The sequence below is a fragment of the Chroicocephalus ridibundus genome, chromosome 2, assembly GCF_963924245.1.
Source record: "Chroicocephalus ridibundus chromosome 2, bChrRid1.1, whole genome shotgun sequence".
Taxonomy (NCBI): Eukaryota; Metazoa; Chordata; class Aves; order Charadriiformes; family Laridae; genus Chroicocephalus; species Chroicocephalus ridibundus.
Window position 1 is genome coordinate 21656035 of NC_086285.1, and position 18012 is coordinate 21674046.

General features: G+C 39.1%; 1 protein-coding gene across 1 annotated transcript in view; it reads right to left on the reverse strand.

Annotated features, from left to right (window-relative positions):
* PLXDC2 (plexin domain containing 2) overlaps window positions 1-18012 on the reverse strand; it is a 282185-nt gene that overhangs the window by 76058 nt on the left and 188115 nt on the right. Inside the window, exons 5-6 of the mRNA XM_063324688.1 lie at window positions 3554-3676; window positions 518-636 (exon numbers count right to left, since the gene is read on the reverse strand). Coding sequence (XP_063180758.1) covers window positions 518-636; window positions 3554-3676 — 242 coding nt within the window. The remainder of the gene's footprint in view (window positions 1-517; window positions 637-3553; window positions 3677-18012) is intronic.

The window sequence follows — 18012 nt, forward strand, 5'->3', positions numbered from 1 at the left end:
TCACCAAATAGATAACCTCACAGAGCTAGAGATACAAACCAGTTATTTCTGATTTGAAATATATGAACTTTGAAATACGTCAGTTGCCAACAAATGACAGCTGCAGGAAAAATGTGACCTTTTAATACTAACCACTGATTCTAGAGTATTTTCAAACAGGCTCAAATCAGGTGAACTACCAGAGCAAATTAGACCCTACCTTTCAAAACCCAAGAGGAATTTACTAAACAATCAAGAATTTACTAAACGCTCAACACTTACAACAATCCAAAAAAGTCCAGTTGAAATCCAGGAGTAGCACGTTTCAGCCATGTTGATGGTTTTCAAGTCCATCACATGAACATCACTTTTACAATAAAATGTCATTTTCAGCAAAATAGCAATCTTAGAAGCCATCTAATGAAATGATTTTATATAGCTGAACTTTCAAATATCCTCCCCCCAAAAATGTAGCGAAATTTCTGGCAGGTATAAAGTAGTTTGTCTACTTAAATGACAATTTTCACACCCAACTTACTTCTTTGTAGCCGAAAATGATACGCCCATCATTGAGAAGGGTGGCCTGAAAAGTGAAACTGCCCAGGTTGTAATTATCCTGCAGATGTACATGGTCCCACTGGACAACTAGTGCTGTGCCTGTGAACCCCAGAGTGGGGGTAGAGAGGCAAAGGGAAGGAAAAAATGTGAGAAAAATATTAACTGACTGTAGGAAAAGTGCTTAACTGCAGTTACTGGAAACAAAAACAGTGATTCGTCTCTTTAGCAACTTTCCACCCAACATCTCGAAATGCTTAAAATATCACAAACACAAGTTGCAACTGAAGTCCTCTTAAAGGTAGACACCACAGCACCACAAATAACTACAAGTACTTGCACAAAAGTCTGCTAAAGCAAGAGTGGTCAAGTAACTTGTTTGGAATTGCAAAAGGATCAACCATCGCTAAAGGTAGGATCCAACACTCAGAGTTTAGGTGTGCTGCCACAACCACCACTCTGCAGTGGCTTTTTTTACTCTATATATACACGCTGATGACTTTGAAATGTGAGGCGCTAATAGTATTGCCCGTTTAGTAAAAGTTATTATTTGAGGAATCCAGATTCTTCCATTAACTATGCATTAATATAAATGGCATTAATTTTTTTTCTGCATGGTGCAAGCCCTTGCTGAGGTTCTGCAAGTCGAAAAATATTAGGTGTTGGCAATAAATAAATGCAGTTTAAATTAAAACCACTAAGAATTCATAGACAGGGTAAATATTGAGTCTGGTGTGCAGAGATTTAGTTGCAAGAGGCTCGTTAATATTCATAGGAGTTCTGTGGCTGAATATCCACTTATCGCAGTAAAAATGTACCCCGAGCAACTTGCATACCTTGTGAGCACGTTTTACAGATGTTGAGGGTTATAGACATATTCAAGCAGCTTGGCTGAAAGACACTTATCACCAAAACTGTGTTTACTGAAAATGACTTTTTCGTCTTTATATGCCTTCCTCGACATATTTGTCTCTTTGGCACTAATGGGACTTATGTGCTTTGATTCACAACACTTTAATTTCATTCTTCTCAGAGTGTTCAAGGTGGGTCAGTACGCACCCAGCTCAACGCATGTTTGATATATCCTTAAAACATCTTTTGTCACAGATCTTCTGTGCTGTAACTTTCATTAACATATCTTGTCAGGGGATGTCATGAAATTATGAACATGCACATTTTTGGTGTATACTGCATTAAGTCCACCACGTTATTGTCCCATTTGTCTTTCATAAATACAGTACATGCTCATTAATTGTGCACACAGTGTATTTTTCCTTCTGTGACCACATTCATTAACTGCTTTCTGAATATTTATTTGATAGTATTAAATAAAGAATTTAAAGAGACTTTTAAAATTATTGGAGCAAAAATAGTAAGAACTTCTTATAGCCAGTCTTTGAGTACCTCAGATCTGTGTGCATCTCAGAACCCCAACCTAAAGTGGAAGTCAGCTGCCTCCAAAATAGTCTTCTCGTTCCCAAGGCCTTTATGTAGATTTGTGTGTACTTAAGTTCCTTGCAGTTGGCTCCATGACTGAGACTTGGATGGGTCACCACACTCTGCCCTGGCTCGCTACAGTTGCCGCTCTAAAGCGGCACACTTACTCGCAGGGATAAAACACAGATGAATAAAAAACGAGGAGCTAAAGATACAATTTGCTCCGTTTCTTTTTATTTGGGTAAGATAGTAAATTCTTTGTCCTAAGCACATGAGGTCCAAAAGATCATCATGCCTTATACATCAAAATAAAAATAAAAGATAAAAAAATCTCAAAGAAGTATTCAACCTTGTTGTGAAAGCCATGTGATACAGCCTGCTCCTGATACACCTGGTAATAAGACTGGAAGTCAGGAATACAATGAGAAATTGCAATGTCTTCCCCAGAAACCTCAGATTACTTCAGTAAAGATGACAAGTCTCAGGCCATAATGTCAAATCATTTATGAACTGACAAAAATATTTTTTTCTGTTTGAAAATTCTCTATGCAAGGAGTAGGCTTTTTTCACATAAGTCTATTTTATTGGAATTTTAACCAATAAATGCTGCAAGCAATGACTAGGTTGAAAGGAAAGGTTATGACTAGGTGCAAAGGTTATTTCAATCCCTGGTTTAAAGAATAAAAATTAAGACACCTGGTTGGAAAGGTGACATATTTTTGGACATGTTCCTAATTTGTGCTTAAATTCACTATGAATAAACATACATAGAATGGCACAGGCTTCTCCAGGAATATTTAAAACAACCATAGATCTCATGATATTAAGTCATGATACTAAACGCTTTAAGTTTTAAATTCAGAATTGACATTGTATTTCATCACTAAAGGCCCGAGGTAAGGCACCAGCTGCCTCTTAATCACACAGGTCATGTTTTCAAAATATTGATTATAACTGACTTCATGAGACAAATATCCACACATTTAAGGCCCCTGAAACAGCTCACAGAGCTTCAAGTATGAAAACGCAGTTTGCCTTTTACCCTTTCAATCTTTTGTACAAGGGACTGTTGAGGGCTCGTGGTGTAGATGAGCGTATTGGATTCCAATCCTGGGACTCCATGCACACTTAGTCATTGACAGGTTTATTAACCTTATACCTGCCCTGCTTCTGTGTATTCTTGCTATTGCATTCCACGAATGCTATTTTCCTTTTAGCTAGTGGGTGGACAGTGTTTACTATATATATTTTGAAGTAACAGTAACTTGCACTTTTATACAAGACAGATTTTTCCTTTTAAAACTGATAAACTACATTGCTAGTTTGAGTTTATGTACTTTAACATTCAGAAGATATCTGTCCAATTAGGAAAAAGCATTCATGACTCTTTAACCATGTTCTAAATTAAGAACTGTTTATGGATGTCTAGCCACATGCTTTATACAGCCTGTGAGTGAAAAAGAAAAAAAAAAAACACCAAAAAATTAAAAAATCTTCTATTTTGCCTTCAAAAATAGTAATTAGGAAAATATAAAGAGCCAAGGGACACAGACACATTCATTTATGAAGGACTACTACATACCATTATCAAAGTATCTGACTGTTGAATTTCTTGACACACTGGGGTCAAAATTTGCCATTAAGGGTGCAATATATTGTGTAGCTGTTAGCATTCGATGCACAACTTCTCCAGTATATATGAAACCTACAATAAAAAAAAAAATATTGAGACCATTTCAGTAACTTCTGAAAAGATTTAATAGAATGGCAGGTTGAAGTAGGCATTGCCAGAGCATTAAAGGGTCATCTGAGAGAAATTAATCCCACCACCAGTTTCAGAGTGAGTTAAGTAAAAGCTAAAATTTCAGGAAAATGTCTGTGACGGCTGCCAGAAGAACAAGATTCAAGAAGAACAATGGAACAATTATTTCAAGAAGCAAGTTTTCACACAGAAATAAAAACAGAGCAAACTCCAGGAAGAATAACTCCAGTTAGGGACAAAATGCAGATATGTGGCATTATCAAAATCAGCCGTTTACCACCATGCATATTCCATAGTGCTTTCTATCTCTTCCAAAAATCTGCATTTTTTTTGCTCTTGCAAAGTGCTACTTCTTCAAAAGTTAGTCTAACCCTTTCTCATGTTTCTAGAGACACAGACTAAGAGACTATTTCAGACAAAAGAGGTGACAAGCTTTGAAAAAAAAAAAAGTCAGATGAAGAGTGGAACTGATAGGATTTTTTCATGATTATAAGCCACGCAGCATTTCTGCTACACTCTCTGCAATGTCAGGTCTCACTAGTTTATCGTATTCATCCCTGAATCCACCACAGTACTCCTCAGATCAACAGTGGTCTTCTTCCATCGGAAGTGCTCACCCAAAACCTCTTATTGGTTTAGAACTGGAGTTCTTCTTTCAAGCAAGAACAGACATCTATAGTGAATATAGTAATACTGCAGTTTTCTTCAAAGCAAAACTTTGTGTATTTTAATGGTAGGAAACCTCTCCCATCTTAAACAATAAATGGTCTACAAATATACCTGCACTGTTTAGATTTGCCATGTCCAACTGCCTAATGAGACTAACTTCTTCAGATGCCCCAACCTAAAGCCTGACTATTTTAAGTAGTCCTTAAAATAAGTAGTCCTCCCCATTGCCCTAGAGAGTCTTTTCTTAAGTTTTATTTTAGCTTTTGCCTTGCTGGTCAAAAACGACAAACTTTAAGTTAATTGGAGCTACAGGTAAATCTTCAGAACTAAGGTTTTCATATTACCTTTCCTCTTTTGCTGATGTTTTTGCTATTTCTCCTTATATTGGTTTAATGAAGTATATCCCAACAGCAAACACCCCAATAACAACAAGAATATTCGAGCTGGCTGAAAATTTTCTAACAGAAATAATTATATTTGGAAGATGTCTCACAGAAATTCAAGTCTTTATCGGCAAATGACAGTATCCAGTGCAACAGTATTTGTGGTGGTTTGTGTTTTCTTTTCCCTCTTCAGTCATATTGAGAGTCGCTCTTCCTCCATGACACCTTTTACTGTCAAGCCCAAGAGGTCCTTTCTACTCACATTTAGTATCATCGTATTACAACACATGATGAAGGAGCATGTAAATCTATCCCCAAAATATGATTGTGAAATTCCAGAACTAAACACAAACCTGAACAACTAGAATTACCCTCAAGGTAGAAATACCATTTTCCAGCCAAATTCAGTTAATATACGATATTAAAAAACTGTTTGTGTGCAACCCCACTTTCTTAACAATAGTATGTCCATCCTAACCACAGTGAGATGAGACACATTTGTTAAAAGGAAATCTCTGAGACCATGAAAAAAAATACCAAGTTTCTGCAGTGCTTTAGGCATCCTTTTACTCCTGTCGTCTCCTTAAACATGGTGGTAAACGCTTGCTAACTGTTCACGGAACTAGTTCTAGAAGTCATAAGATGCTATAAACAAACAAACAAAAAAGGGGGTTCTTTGGAATCGTTTCCCTGCATGGCTGCTAGCAATTATGGTCAAGTACCATAAAGACAATTCAAGTGGAGGTGATAGGAGACCTAAGAAAAAGCCAGATGTGGAGAAAATACAACAAAATATTCAGTTGGAAACATCTGGCATTGTGACAAAGGGGTGAGCTAGGAACCTACCTGCCTTGCTTCATTTAGTACACACCTATCTATTCAAATGATACAGTATTTTAATATCTGGACACCTCCTAACTACTAAATTAATTAGGACTAAACTAGAAGTGTCTTTTGGGGGGGGGAGGGGGAGGGGGGGATTCTTTCAGTTAAATATCTAAATACCACTTCTCTCTTTTGCTAATTGATAGGGAGAGAGAAACACCAATTAAAAAAATAAATCTGCCCACACATATCTACAAGTCACGTATAAACCTGAACTTTCAGAATACACAATTGTGGCTGTAATTTTACTTTATTACTCATCATTTTAGGATAGCTGACAGTCCTGCCAGAGTATAGTCCCTGAAATGCATTTTCATTATTTCCTGTTTATTGCTGTCTGCTTCTAAAATGTCATTCCCTTGACAATTATTCCCTCATGCTTATTTAGACATTTTAAATACATATAATTTCACAGAATATTTGTGCTACTTATTATCCCTATGGTCATGTGCACACATATTTTAACACAATCTTGGGTAGGTCTATAACCTTGAAACCGTTCCTCAAAAATATTTTGAAGACAATATAAATAAAACCTCTGAATCCATATTCATGTATTACAATTAGCCTTAATACTTCAGTACTTATTCATCCCTTGCACAATGGTCCTATCTTTACACACAGTTTCCCTTTCATGCTTTCATCCCATTTACAGTATAAATGTCACCATTATAATTAATAATGAGGGAGATACAATAGGAAAAGAAAAGACTTAATTGTGCTGGAGCACATAACTAAGTAAATCAGCCCAGGTAATTAGTAACCACAGAGCGTATTTCCAAGTGTTTGCCGGATGCAGCTTTACTTTAGACACAAATGGAAAGCAGGAGGTGGATGATAGCTGGGAAGCAGGCAGGCCTTGCATGAAGATCATTCTAATGAGAACTCCAGTCATGCGTTGGAACAACTTGAAAAGAAACACAAAGTCATTTCAAATCATCCCAGAGATTCAAAGGCTGAAGCCACTGTTGAGCATGGACATTTTATCACTGCCACTACAACTTAAAGGAAGCAGCAAATGTAAAATTAACTTATTCCAGAATGGACTTCCGCAGAAAATTGGCTTATACTATCTGTGACCTAATTTTCTGACAGTGGTAAATGCCCATGGTTGATTCATTTAGTCAAGGAAGAATTTTTCAGACCTGCAATTTCCTGAACCACTTAATCTCTCCTTTGTTGGAGGGGTTGGTAGAGCTCTTTTCCAAAACTCTCAACAAGTACTATACCTGGAAGCATAATATGCTCCTAAATACCGGAATGAAGGCAAATAGGAAAGAGTGCTCAGCATTTTGTAAGTTTTATACGTATATATAAATCTAACTAAAACAAGGGATGAACTAATACTAAAACCACTTGTAAATCAAGGAGGGTATACTTCTAGTCCTCACAGTGTACAAATGCACGCTCACACAAACAGAGGGGAAAACTACATGTATAACCACGTAAATATGAAAGCACAATTCCACTTGATGCAGGACCTTGATTTAAAATCCATTTTACGTCTGAATTTATCCTTTCCAAAATATGTTTCATATCCGTTGCATTTTAACATATTAGGTTTACATATAAGATTTAACATACAAGATTACAACAATCTGCACATATTATGTCTGTGGTTTCTTTTTTCTACACCTAGCTGTGCACAAAATCAGTACCACTTAGAAAGTTTTTTGACAATGTTTGCCAAGTATGCAGAAGAATGGAATATGGGTTCAAAGCAGCACAAGCAATGAGCCCTTTGAAGTTGCTATTGCGCATGTATAAAGATATGATAGGTTATGAGATATGCAGGCAACATAAAAATGAAACAACTAGGTTGATAACTATCTTCTCCCTTCTAAAGACCCTGCATGAATAATTTACAGAAACCTGAGCCTGGTTTTATATATGTGACATTATGATAAACTGGTTTTGCACTTTAGCATTTAGCTGGATTAGAACAAAAAACCCAGTCTAGATTGTAATTTCATGTGTGATTTATTTTTAAATATCTGAAACAACTGGTCATATTTTAAAAGCATCATACTGAATACAGGGTATACATGAATTATACTTCTGTGTGCTTGTGATGAGTAGGCTCCATTTTGAGAATATATGTTTCAGATGCTCAGTACTTCTTCAAAGCTGTTCTGGCAGTTCAGTCTTTACCTGTGTGGTGGGTTCACCTTTGCAAGCTGCCAGACGCCCACCCAGCTGCTCTCTCACTCTCCTTCCTCAGTAGGACAGGGGGACAAAATAAGATAAAAAAGCTTGTGGTTTCAGATATAGACAGGGAGAACACTTGCCAATACTGTCATGGGCAAACCAGAATTGACTTGGGGAAAATTAATTTAATTCATTGCCAGATAAAATAGGTTTGGATAGTGAGAAATAAAGGCAAATTAAAACAACACCTTTCCCCTGCCCCTCCCATTTTCCCAGGCTCAAAGTCACTCCTTCATTCCCAACCCTTCTACCTCCTCCTCCCCACTAAGCAGTGCAGGGGGATGGGGAATGTGGATTGCAGTCAGCTCATAACACTTCATCTCAGCTGCTCCTTCCCCCTCACATTTTTCTCTGCTCCAGTGTAGTTCCTTCCCACGGGCTTCAGTCCTTCAGAATAAACCCGCTCCATCATGGTTCCTCCAAGGCCCACGATTTCTTCAGGACATTTCCACATTTCCAGTGTGGGGATCTCCACAGGCTGCAGTGTGGATATCTGCTTCAGCATGGGCTCTTCCACAGGCTGCAAAGAAATACCTGCTCCAGCCTGGTCTTCTCCACAGATGCTTTGGTGCCTGGATGACCACCTCCCCCTTCCTTCTCTCACCTTAGTGTTCACAATTTGTTTCTCACGCTTTTTCCCTTGCTCTTGACGCTGCTGTGCAACATTTTTTACCCTTTCTTAAAAATGTTTTCCCAGATGTGCCACCGGCTTGACTGATGGGCTCAGCTGTCTCCTGCAGTGGGTCAACTGGAGCTGGGTGGATCCATCTCTGTCTGACACAGGGCAGCCCCTCACCTCCTACAGAGGCAGCCATCCCACTGCCAAAACCTTGCCACAGACCCCTAACACAAGACTTAATCTAATATTTTACTTGTTTTATACAATATACCTCTTTCACGTTTTATTTTATATACCAACTATTTTACCTAATATGCAACAATAACATTATTTATCCAATTGACTGCAATTTCTAGTATCTTAAGAGGTTTTTTTTTTTTATTTTTAGATTATGGATTTTCTAGTAGAAGACAGATGTAAAGTTGCAGCTGAAACACAGCACTTAATGTACTCAGCAATTGCTAGCTCTTGCCCAGGTCGGGTCACTCCCACTGTATAATACCTTTTGTCTTGTAAAAAGAGAAAAATGTTCTGGGAAAAAGAAAATGATCTAGAGAAAAATCATTGTGTCAGCTGAAAAAGAAAAGAGTTAATGGGGCTAAATAACAGCAATGAAATAAGTTGATGTGTAATTACTCCTTCAAATAGCCATAACATTGCTTTCATAAAAAGTGTATAAAATTTTGCTTATTCTCCAAAATGATCCGTATTGGAAATAAACACCTGAAACAATACTTCTTTCAATCTGAAATACCAAAGAACGCATTTGACAGAATAGGACTGCTCAAAACCACTTTGTGCAGCTGCCAATAAGCAGTTTGACACACGCCTCAAAAAACCCTGCAATTATCTTTCCCTTCTTCTCATTGTTCTGAAGAATTTGAGAGCTTGACTCAATGGCAGGGAAGTTCCACCAAAGCTCCATATACCAACTGTACTTATCAGGTATTTTTACCATTGTGGTACAAGTTGGCTCATGTACCTTTTGTACAGCAGCATTCATGTTTCAGGGACAGAAATCAATATTGTTTTAATGATCTACAAAGCCTGATGCGTTTTAAAGGTAACTAACTGCTCCCTTTCCACATCAGTTGACGTTATCCAAAGTGTGTCAGGGAGTCCCCAGTGAAGGCTTTTTCTGCCATAAAATGTGCCTGAAGATGTTGACTCATAGGGAAGAAAAAGACACACGATGTACATTTTTCTTGAGACAGCTTACCTAATTCCGATCAGAGAAGTGAAAAGATGATACTTGGAATTTAAGACGAAATGAAAAAGTATGCATTTAAAAAACCCAAGCAAATGGAGTGGTAAAAGAACCTGGATCCGAAAACAGAGAACAAATCTAGCCATCTCATACAAAATATTAACTGTAGAAAGAAATAAGACTGCTTTGGAAAAAAACCACTTCATTTTCTTATCAGGCAGCTAATGTTAAGTAAAACCCTATGTTAAAACCCTTAGTAATACAACAAGCTGTGGTTACTCAGCTGGAAAAGGAACTGCCTGCCAGCAGTGGCTGAACAGTGACAGGTTTTGCGTGAGACTGTCACTGGGCAAAGGCAGAGCTGCCATTTGAGTGCACAGCTCAGCGCGGGTTTACTCGAGCGCCCTCCCAGCATATAAACTAGAAGGGAAATAGCAGAGCAGCTTCCGAAAAACAGAACCAGAGGAAAGCGGTTTCCCTTAGAAGGTAGGTTCCACCCCAGGTCACCCAAGGGAAAGCCTTGATTTCAGCGTGTATATTCACATATGCAACAAGCTTTGTAAAGATGTAACAACACACTCACACACAGAGCAAAATGTCCTGTTGGATAGAGGAATCATTTCTTTCACTGCTCCCTTTCCATTTTCTTACTTCATCAGGGTGATAGTATGTGACTTCTGCTGCTCATTTTCCTCCAAAAAAACACTTCTGAAAACTGTTTGTGCAGCCAAGAGAGAAAACTGCAGAGGAACTGGCAGGAGCTTCCCGGCTCTCTGGCTGCCTCTCTATTGGTCTCAGCAGAATCAAAGCCTCCTGAAAGGATCTGCCTTGAGGCATTTGGTGGTATCTCATATGACCCCAAGGCTACTTCAATGGGTAGCAGTGCTTCTCCTCCATCTTTACCATCTTAGACCCAGCGCACCGCCCATTTTTGATGGAAACCAGAGTCAGCACAAGTACAGTGCTCTACAGATTCAGATTTACTACAGTTCTCACAACTTTACCCCTGACCTAGCAATTATGTACTTTTGAAACACTGGTATAAAATGGCATATGTTATCTACCTCATCTGAGGGTCTAATTCGCCATCCCTAATGAAGAAGATGGTAGGAGAGAAATTATAAGAGAATTACCTTGGGCTTGTTTGGAAAACCCACCATAACCAGCTGTGGGGCCACAAAGTGTTTAACACCTAGTTTCTGTCAAGCAGAGTTGGGCATCACTGACCAAGACAAAGATAAGCTGCTCACAACTTAATGGGGGGTAAAAAACCCCTCACACTCTAAAATTGATTCATGTGCCATCTCGATGTCTCCAGCTGCCAGAGATACTGTCTTGCCAAAGAAAAAAATTTGGAAAGTGGGTCAAAAATTCTTCCTCTGAGTTCTCCCATTTGCTGACTGTGATCATTGGTAATGCAAAACAGTGCCTTCATTTCTCTTATTAAATTACTATTTGCCAGGGCAGTAGGAAAAATAACCAGAGATAGGGACTGAGAAGTAGGACACGAGAGTTTATATAAACATCCTGTAAGCCTGAGGTTCTAATAGTAATCTCAAAAATTAAAATAATTCTCAGATTTAGCATATTCTGAAACAAATATTATTATATTTAATTCTACCTAGCAACATCTCAGCCTGTCTGCATGAGATTAGCCTTAAAGACCATTTCATCAATTTCTGGATATTCCCATTTGTAAATAGAAAGCTGCAAATAAATTAAATAGGTAAGTCAGAGTATACTTTGTTGTCATTTGTAGCTAGGAAACCCAGATTTAGGTAGTGAAATAAGAGCTAGTGGAACATGTCTGCACCCTCTGCAAAGATTACTGGAGTATAGCAACAGCTTTGCCAAAGGCAGGAAGGGAACTGCAGCCTCTGCCCTGAGGGCCACCCCGTGCCGTGTGGGCTCTGTCTCACACGCTCCCTTGATCAAATCACTCCAATACCTTGATCCAGACGTACCTGTGAGCCCAGCTCAATGGCTCCAGCCCACAGACGTCCCATCTAAGATGCCTTCTATTTGCCAGCCACACACTAATATGTACCCTCCAGAAAGAAACCCCCAAACCAAAAATCAAACCATTAAAATCTTTAATTATGTGCACACATATTCCTTAATGCATTTTTTCTGTAGTGAGATGGTGGAGAAGACAGCTGTCATTTGGGAAAGCTATGGTTTCATCTGTCTTCAGCACACCCAACCAAGATTTCCCCAGTAGGAAGGCCAGAGAATTTTAGGAGTGTTGTTACTTAGGCACATATAACCATCAGCTGAGATCAATGTAAGAAAAAGAACACCAGCATAACTCAAGAAGGTATGCATTTGTGTTTTCAAAGTGGCAGGAAACTCCAAATTATTCTACAACCGGAAAACACCACCTTTTAAGCAAGTGGTTCTCATGCAGTCATTCACTTCTGAAAGATTTTTGTGAACAAAACCTTATTAAAAATTAGCACCTAATAAAATCCTAACATCCTTTTATTCATTAGCCATTCAGGAAAACTCATTTCAATCGCAGCACACAAAACAACTCATTTGCAAAAACCTCTGCTCTGTTCAAACGCGAGAATAAATTATGTTTTGTGCCACATGTAAATGAGACTATAGAAACTGGACTCCTCCTATTAAAGACTCTTCCACACACATTAACACCTCTTCCTGCACATGTCTTCCTTTTTAATAAATATAATTGTTCTAAGTGGTAGGCAAAGATTCAGCCCTTTTGTGCAGCTACTCTTCTCCAGGGTGATAAAACATTAGTACTTCAGATGAACCTCCTCATTAGGTTAGAAGACACTTGTTTGGACTGACACTGTATGAACATGTTCTTGAAATAGTTGTTACATCAGTTTAATTCTACTCTTTTATTTAATTTACCTTAGTACGATTATAACCAACATCATAGAAATAAATTGAGAATAAGCAGACCACCTCCCTAACCAGTAAAAAGGTATTTGACCTTTATCAACCAGTAACATTCTCTCCCTGTCTGTAAAGTTGTCACGTCTTTTTCCATTTCAAAGTATGTTTTAAAAATATTTTTCCTCAATTGATGATCATATCTGATACCTCAATTGGGAAAGGTCAGAGCTGCAAGTTTTCTCTTTGGTTGAAAGCCCAATAGGATGCTATTTTTTTGTAATTATTTTGATTAGAGCTGCTGAGAACAGCTTCAAAATTTTGACTTGCATTTTATTTTCAGGATGTTTCTTATTCTCCATCTCGCTGTTCCTGACATACCACTTATTTTCATCGTAGGTTCTTTTTTTCTCTTCAGCAGTAACAGTAAAAACCTGATGAATCTCTTCTTGTTTCTGGAATTAAACTACAAAAGGACTCAAAAGACAGTTCTACATTTGATGGAAAAATGGCAAGGTGTGTCATGGGGGAAATAAAACATATCAGGAATAGTGTTGCTCACATACTTATTTGGTGAAGCTGACAAATATTGCATAGGTGTATAAAGCATAGCCCACAAACTGCATATTTGTCACCTATGATAAAGTGTTTTCCCTGTGCTTTTCCTGATATTTCTCCACCATTTCACGATGAAGCAAATTCAAGAATATGCTACGCTATTAAGCCTGTAAAATATACTGGAATGCTGAATTCTAGAAACAGATAATGTCATTTACTTTCGAACACTGTCCTATATAGCCATATTAATATTTCTTTGATACTTCACTGAAGTAAGCTTTAAGTAATGTCATTTATCCCCAGATGGCTAATTTATTGTTATGTCTGTGGAAGAATGTTATCATCACTGTAATTGCATGAAGATTACAGTGTAATTAAACAAAAGGATAACAGCAACTCCAGATCCCTCAGACAATCCATGAAAGTTAAATACCTTAATGGGCTTTCAAGATTAGTGTAAAAATGAAGCAATCTCTCACGCTATTTTATAATTTTTTTCAGCCTTCTGGGGAAAATGAATTTGAGACAGATTATACATATTTTTTGACTTTGCTTTTGCTCGACTAGATTGAATGCACCAACCCACTTCTTTCAGCCTGAGAAGTGGGCTATCTGAAAGCTAAACCCCAGAAGGCCTAAGCAGAACACTGTTTCTTAATTGCATAACCTTACAAGGACTTCTTCTGTGTGTCTGTGCTTGAGAGAAATAAGAAAAGCTAGCCAGACTACTCATACTCTTGGCTGTACTTCTGTGTTATCTTATATAGATATTTAAAGGCCAGAAGATTAGTTTTTCACCATTATTTTTCGCTGCTGCTTTGTTAATACTGAAGGCATTATCTGGAAAAATTGAGAACGTGTAATGTATGTCATTCAGTAAATGCCAATAAGTTTCCCAGCTTGCTGTAGGCTCCCCGCTACTCATGGCTGTTGTGAAAAGTACATGATCTGGTGGAATGTAACCCATTCTGATGAGTAACCTATTCAATTCAGCAAATGGATTTAAGGGATTATGTATCATGAAACCCTTCCAGTAGAGGCTTTTCTTCTGACATGCCACAAGACATCCCTTGTCAGGAGTTCATTAGATATCACCAGGAAGAATACAGGAGCAAGAGAAGCACTTTTAAGTAAGGACACACTAATAACTGCTAACAATTTTAAAATTTAATTGGAACTTTTAATGACTCTAAATTGTGAATGCTCTCAAGTTCAGGAGAATCAAACCCAAAGGTTATTTAGAGTCTAATGACTTGTATCAGTTCCTGTCTGATCAGGCCGATACTTCCCCAGAGAAAATTCTTGGACCAAGGCGTGAAATACAGTATCTACTCGGTGAGATATGGCCATGCGATAGCTCCCAAGTGCCTCTCAGCTCCGGCCAAACAAAGACCAGTGAGGTTCCTAGACAGGCCGGAACCAAAGAAAAGTTGTTGGCAGGAGGATTATCTTGCTTGGGCCGAATATCTGAGCAGCTGTGTCATTGCAGTAACCTTGGCGCTGCTAAATCCTGGGATGAGGCTTGAATAGACCTGTTAGGGGGAAATCTAATTTTGCAGTCTATTTCTGATATAAGTGTCTCTTCTACGGGTTGAGTAAAATATCCTCATGCCTGGACAGCTCTTGGCATCAATAAAAAAGTTTGGATGGAACTGAGGAAAATGGTCTTTTAATGTTTGAAAGCATTAAATAAAAAATGGTTCATCTTTGAATCAAACTGTTGTAATAACAATACAGACTTTTTTTTTTCTTTTGCTGCTATGTCTCTCTCCTTCTATATTGCCACCGAGTCTAATAAAAATAACTGTTGTAAGCTTTTCTGCTTTCCCTGTTTATTCTCCTCTTCCTTCTATCTCTTAAAGCTAGTTCTTACCTGGAAAAATCGCATGAATTGTAAATCACATGAATCGTGTGAATTTAATGAAAAATGAAGGACTTTCAGGTTATGATGAAATCATTATTTTCCAAAGTTTCAAAAAATTCAGTAAGGAACACAATAATAGAGTTTAGAAAAGTGCTGAACGCCATCAAACTGGGTTTTCATTCATTCATTTTATAGAAGTTTGCACCACAAAGAAAACAATGTTGCAGAAGAGAAAAAGATTATTTTTAAAATTTAAAAAAGTCTGCTTAAATTTCATGCATAACTGGTTTCTACTGTAGTAAATCAGCGTTATTTGAAATATAACTTTGGGGTTACTAAGTATTAGGTTAATTCCACACCCGTTATATAATGCTATTATATTACTTCTATGAATCCTTCCTAAACTACTAAAGCTAATCCTATGTATAGAATATTCACATCTATCCATGTAAAACTACATCCAAGGGCATGTTAGGGAAGACTGCAGAGGCTAGCACACATCATTAGAGAAGTTTCACAGAGGCCATCAAGTTACATTTCATCTATATACATAAAAACTAAGGTTGAAATAGCATGGGTGAGGAATCTCTACCCTGAGTCAAAAATAAATAAAACCCATCCCAGACTAAAAAAAAACATTTTTGACCAAGATTGGTTTGTTGGTCTGACTCTTACTGAACTAGAGGGAGGTTGCGTGGGCAGGGGAGGCTAGGGGGTCTGGTGAGCTGAAGAGGAACGGACAGCAAGCAGGGAAACCAATACTCAAACAGAATTGTAACAGACACACCATACCCTGAAGCTGAAGCCACCAATTTTGGGCTCGTCCTTTCTTTGCCTCCTTTCTCCTCTCATTACCTCATTATCACTTTGGGCCACCCTCTTCCATTGTGGAGTGAATCTATGAAAACATCTGGCTTAGAGCGACACAAGCAGAACAAAACAGAGAACAGGCAAAAATCTTAGTGAGTAAAAACTAGAATATATTAGTCTCAGTGTTTAGAGTTTGAGAATGAAGTCACATTAGCTCTGGTATCATCAGTAATTCCCTTGTGTTTCCTCTCTTTTGCTGCATTAGTTTACATTAAAGCAAATTACATTACATGAAAGCACTGCACTCATCTGTACTTCAAAGCACACAAACAAAATTTCTGCAAACTGGTGGGAAAACGGACCAGTTTCCCTTCGATAAAGGCAAATATTGCCTGGCTAAAGTGTTTCTTTATTATGTTTAAGTTCTTACATAATTTCAATACAAAATACCTTCATGAGAAATATGGATATTCATAGAATCACAGAATCATTTAGGTTGGAAAAGACCCTTGGGATCATCGAGTCCAACCATCAACCCCACTCTACAAAGTTCTCCCCTAGACCATATCCCCCAACACCACATCTAAATGACTTTTAAATGCATGCAGGGATGGTGACTCCACCACCTCCCTGGGCAGCCTATTCCAGTGTCTGACCACTCTTTCTGTGAAGAATTTTTTCCTAATGTCCAGCCTAAACCTACCCTGTTGCAGCTTGAACCCATTCCCTCTTGTTCTATCACTAATTACCTGTGAGAAGAGACCAGCACCAACCTCTCTACAATGTCCTTTCAAGTAGTTGTAGAGAGTGATGAGGTCTCCCCTCAGCCTCCTCTCCCTCAAACTAAACAGTCCCAGCTCCTTCAATCTCTCCTCATAAGATTCATTCTGCAGGCCCTTCACCAGCTTCGTTGCCCTCCTCTGCACTCGCTCCAGCACCTCAATATCTCTCTCGTATTGAGGTGCCCAGAACTGGACACAATACTCAAGGTGTGGCCTCACCAGTGCTGAGTACAGGGGGACAATCACCTCCCTCCTTCTGCTGGTCACACTATTTCTAACACAAGCCAGGATGCCATTGGCTTTCTTGGCCACCTGGGCACACTGCTGGCTCATGTTCAGCCACTTGTCAATTAGAACCCCCAGGTCCTTTTCTGCCAGGCAGCTCTCCAGCCACACTTCCCCAAGCCTGTAGCGATGCATGGAGTTGCTGTGGCCCAAGTGCAGGACCTGGCACTTGGCCTTGTTGAAGCACATACCTTTAGCGTTGGCCCATCGGTCCAATCTATCCAAGTCTCTCTGTAGAGCCTCCCTATCCTCATGCAGATCAACACTCCCGCTTAACTTGGTGTCATCTGCAAACTTACTGATGATACACTCTGTGTCCTTAGGAAGCCCTGAGGAACACCACTTGTGACCGGCCGCCAGCTGGATTTAACTCCATTGACCACCACTCTTTGGGACCGCCCATCCAGCCAGTGCTTGATCCAGCAGATCATATGCTCATCCAGGCCATGAGCAGCCGGTTTTTCCATGAGAATACTACGGGGAACAGTGTCAAATGCTTTTTGACAGTCTAGGTAGACAATGTCCACAGCCTTTCCCTCATCCAATAATCTCGTCATCTTGTCATAGAAGGAGATCAGGTTCATCAGGCAGGACCCGCCTTTCATAAACGCCTGCTGACTAGGCCTGATCCCCTGCTTGTCCGTTATATGACTTGTAATGGCACTCAAGATGATCTGCTCCATGACCTTCCCTGCTAACGAGGTCAGACTGACAGGCCTATAGTTTCCTGAATCCTCCTTTCTGCCTTTCTTGTAGATGGGTGCTACATTTGCTACCCTCCAGTCCATTGGGACCTCCCCAGTTAGTCATGACTTCCCGTAAATAATGGAAAGTGGCTTGGCGAGCATGTCTGCCAACTCTTTCAGCACTCTTGGATGTAAGCCACCCAGTCCCATAGACTTGTGCGCATCCAAGAGGTGTACCAGGTCACTGATCACTTCCTCTTTAATTGTGATGACCTCGTCCAGCTTCCCCTCCCTGTCTCCTAGCTCACGAGGCTGGGTGCCCAGGGAACAGCTAGTTCCACTGCTAAAGACTGAGGCAAAGTAGGCATTGAGCACCTCAGCATTTTCCTCATCCTTTGTGACTATGTTTCCCTCTGCATCCAGTAAGGGAGGGAGATTTTCCCTAATCCTCCTTTTGCTGT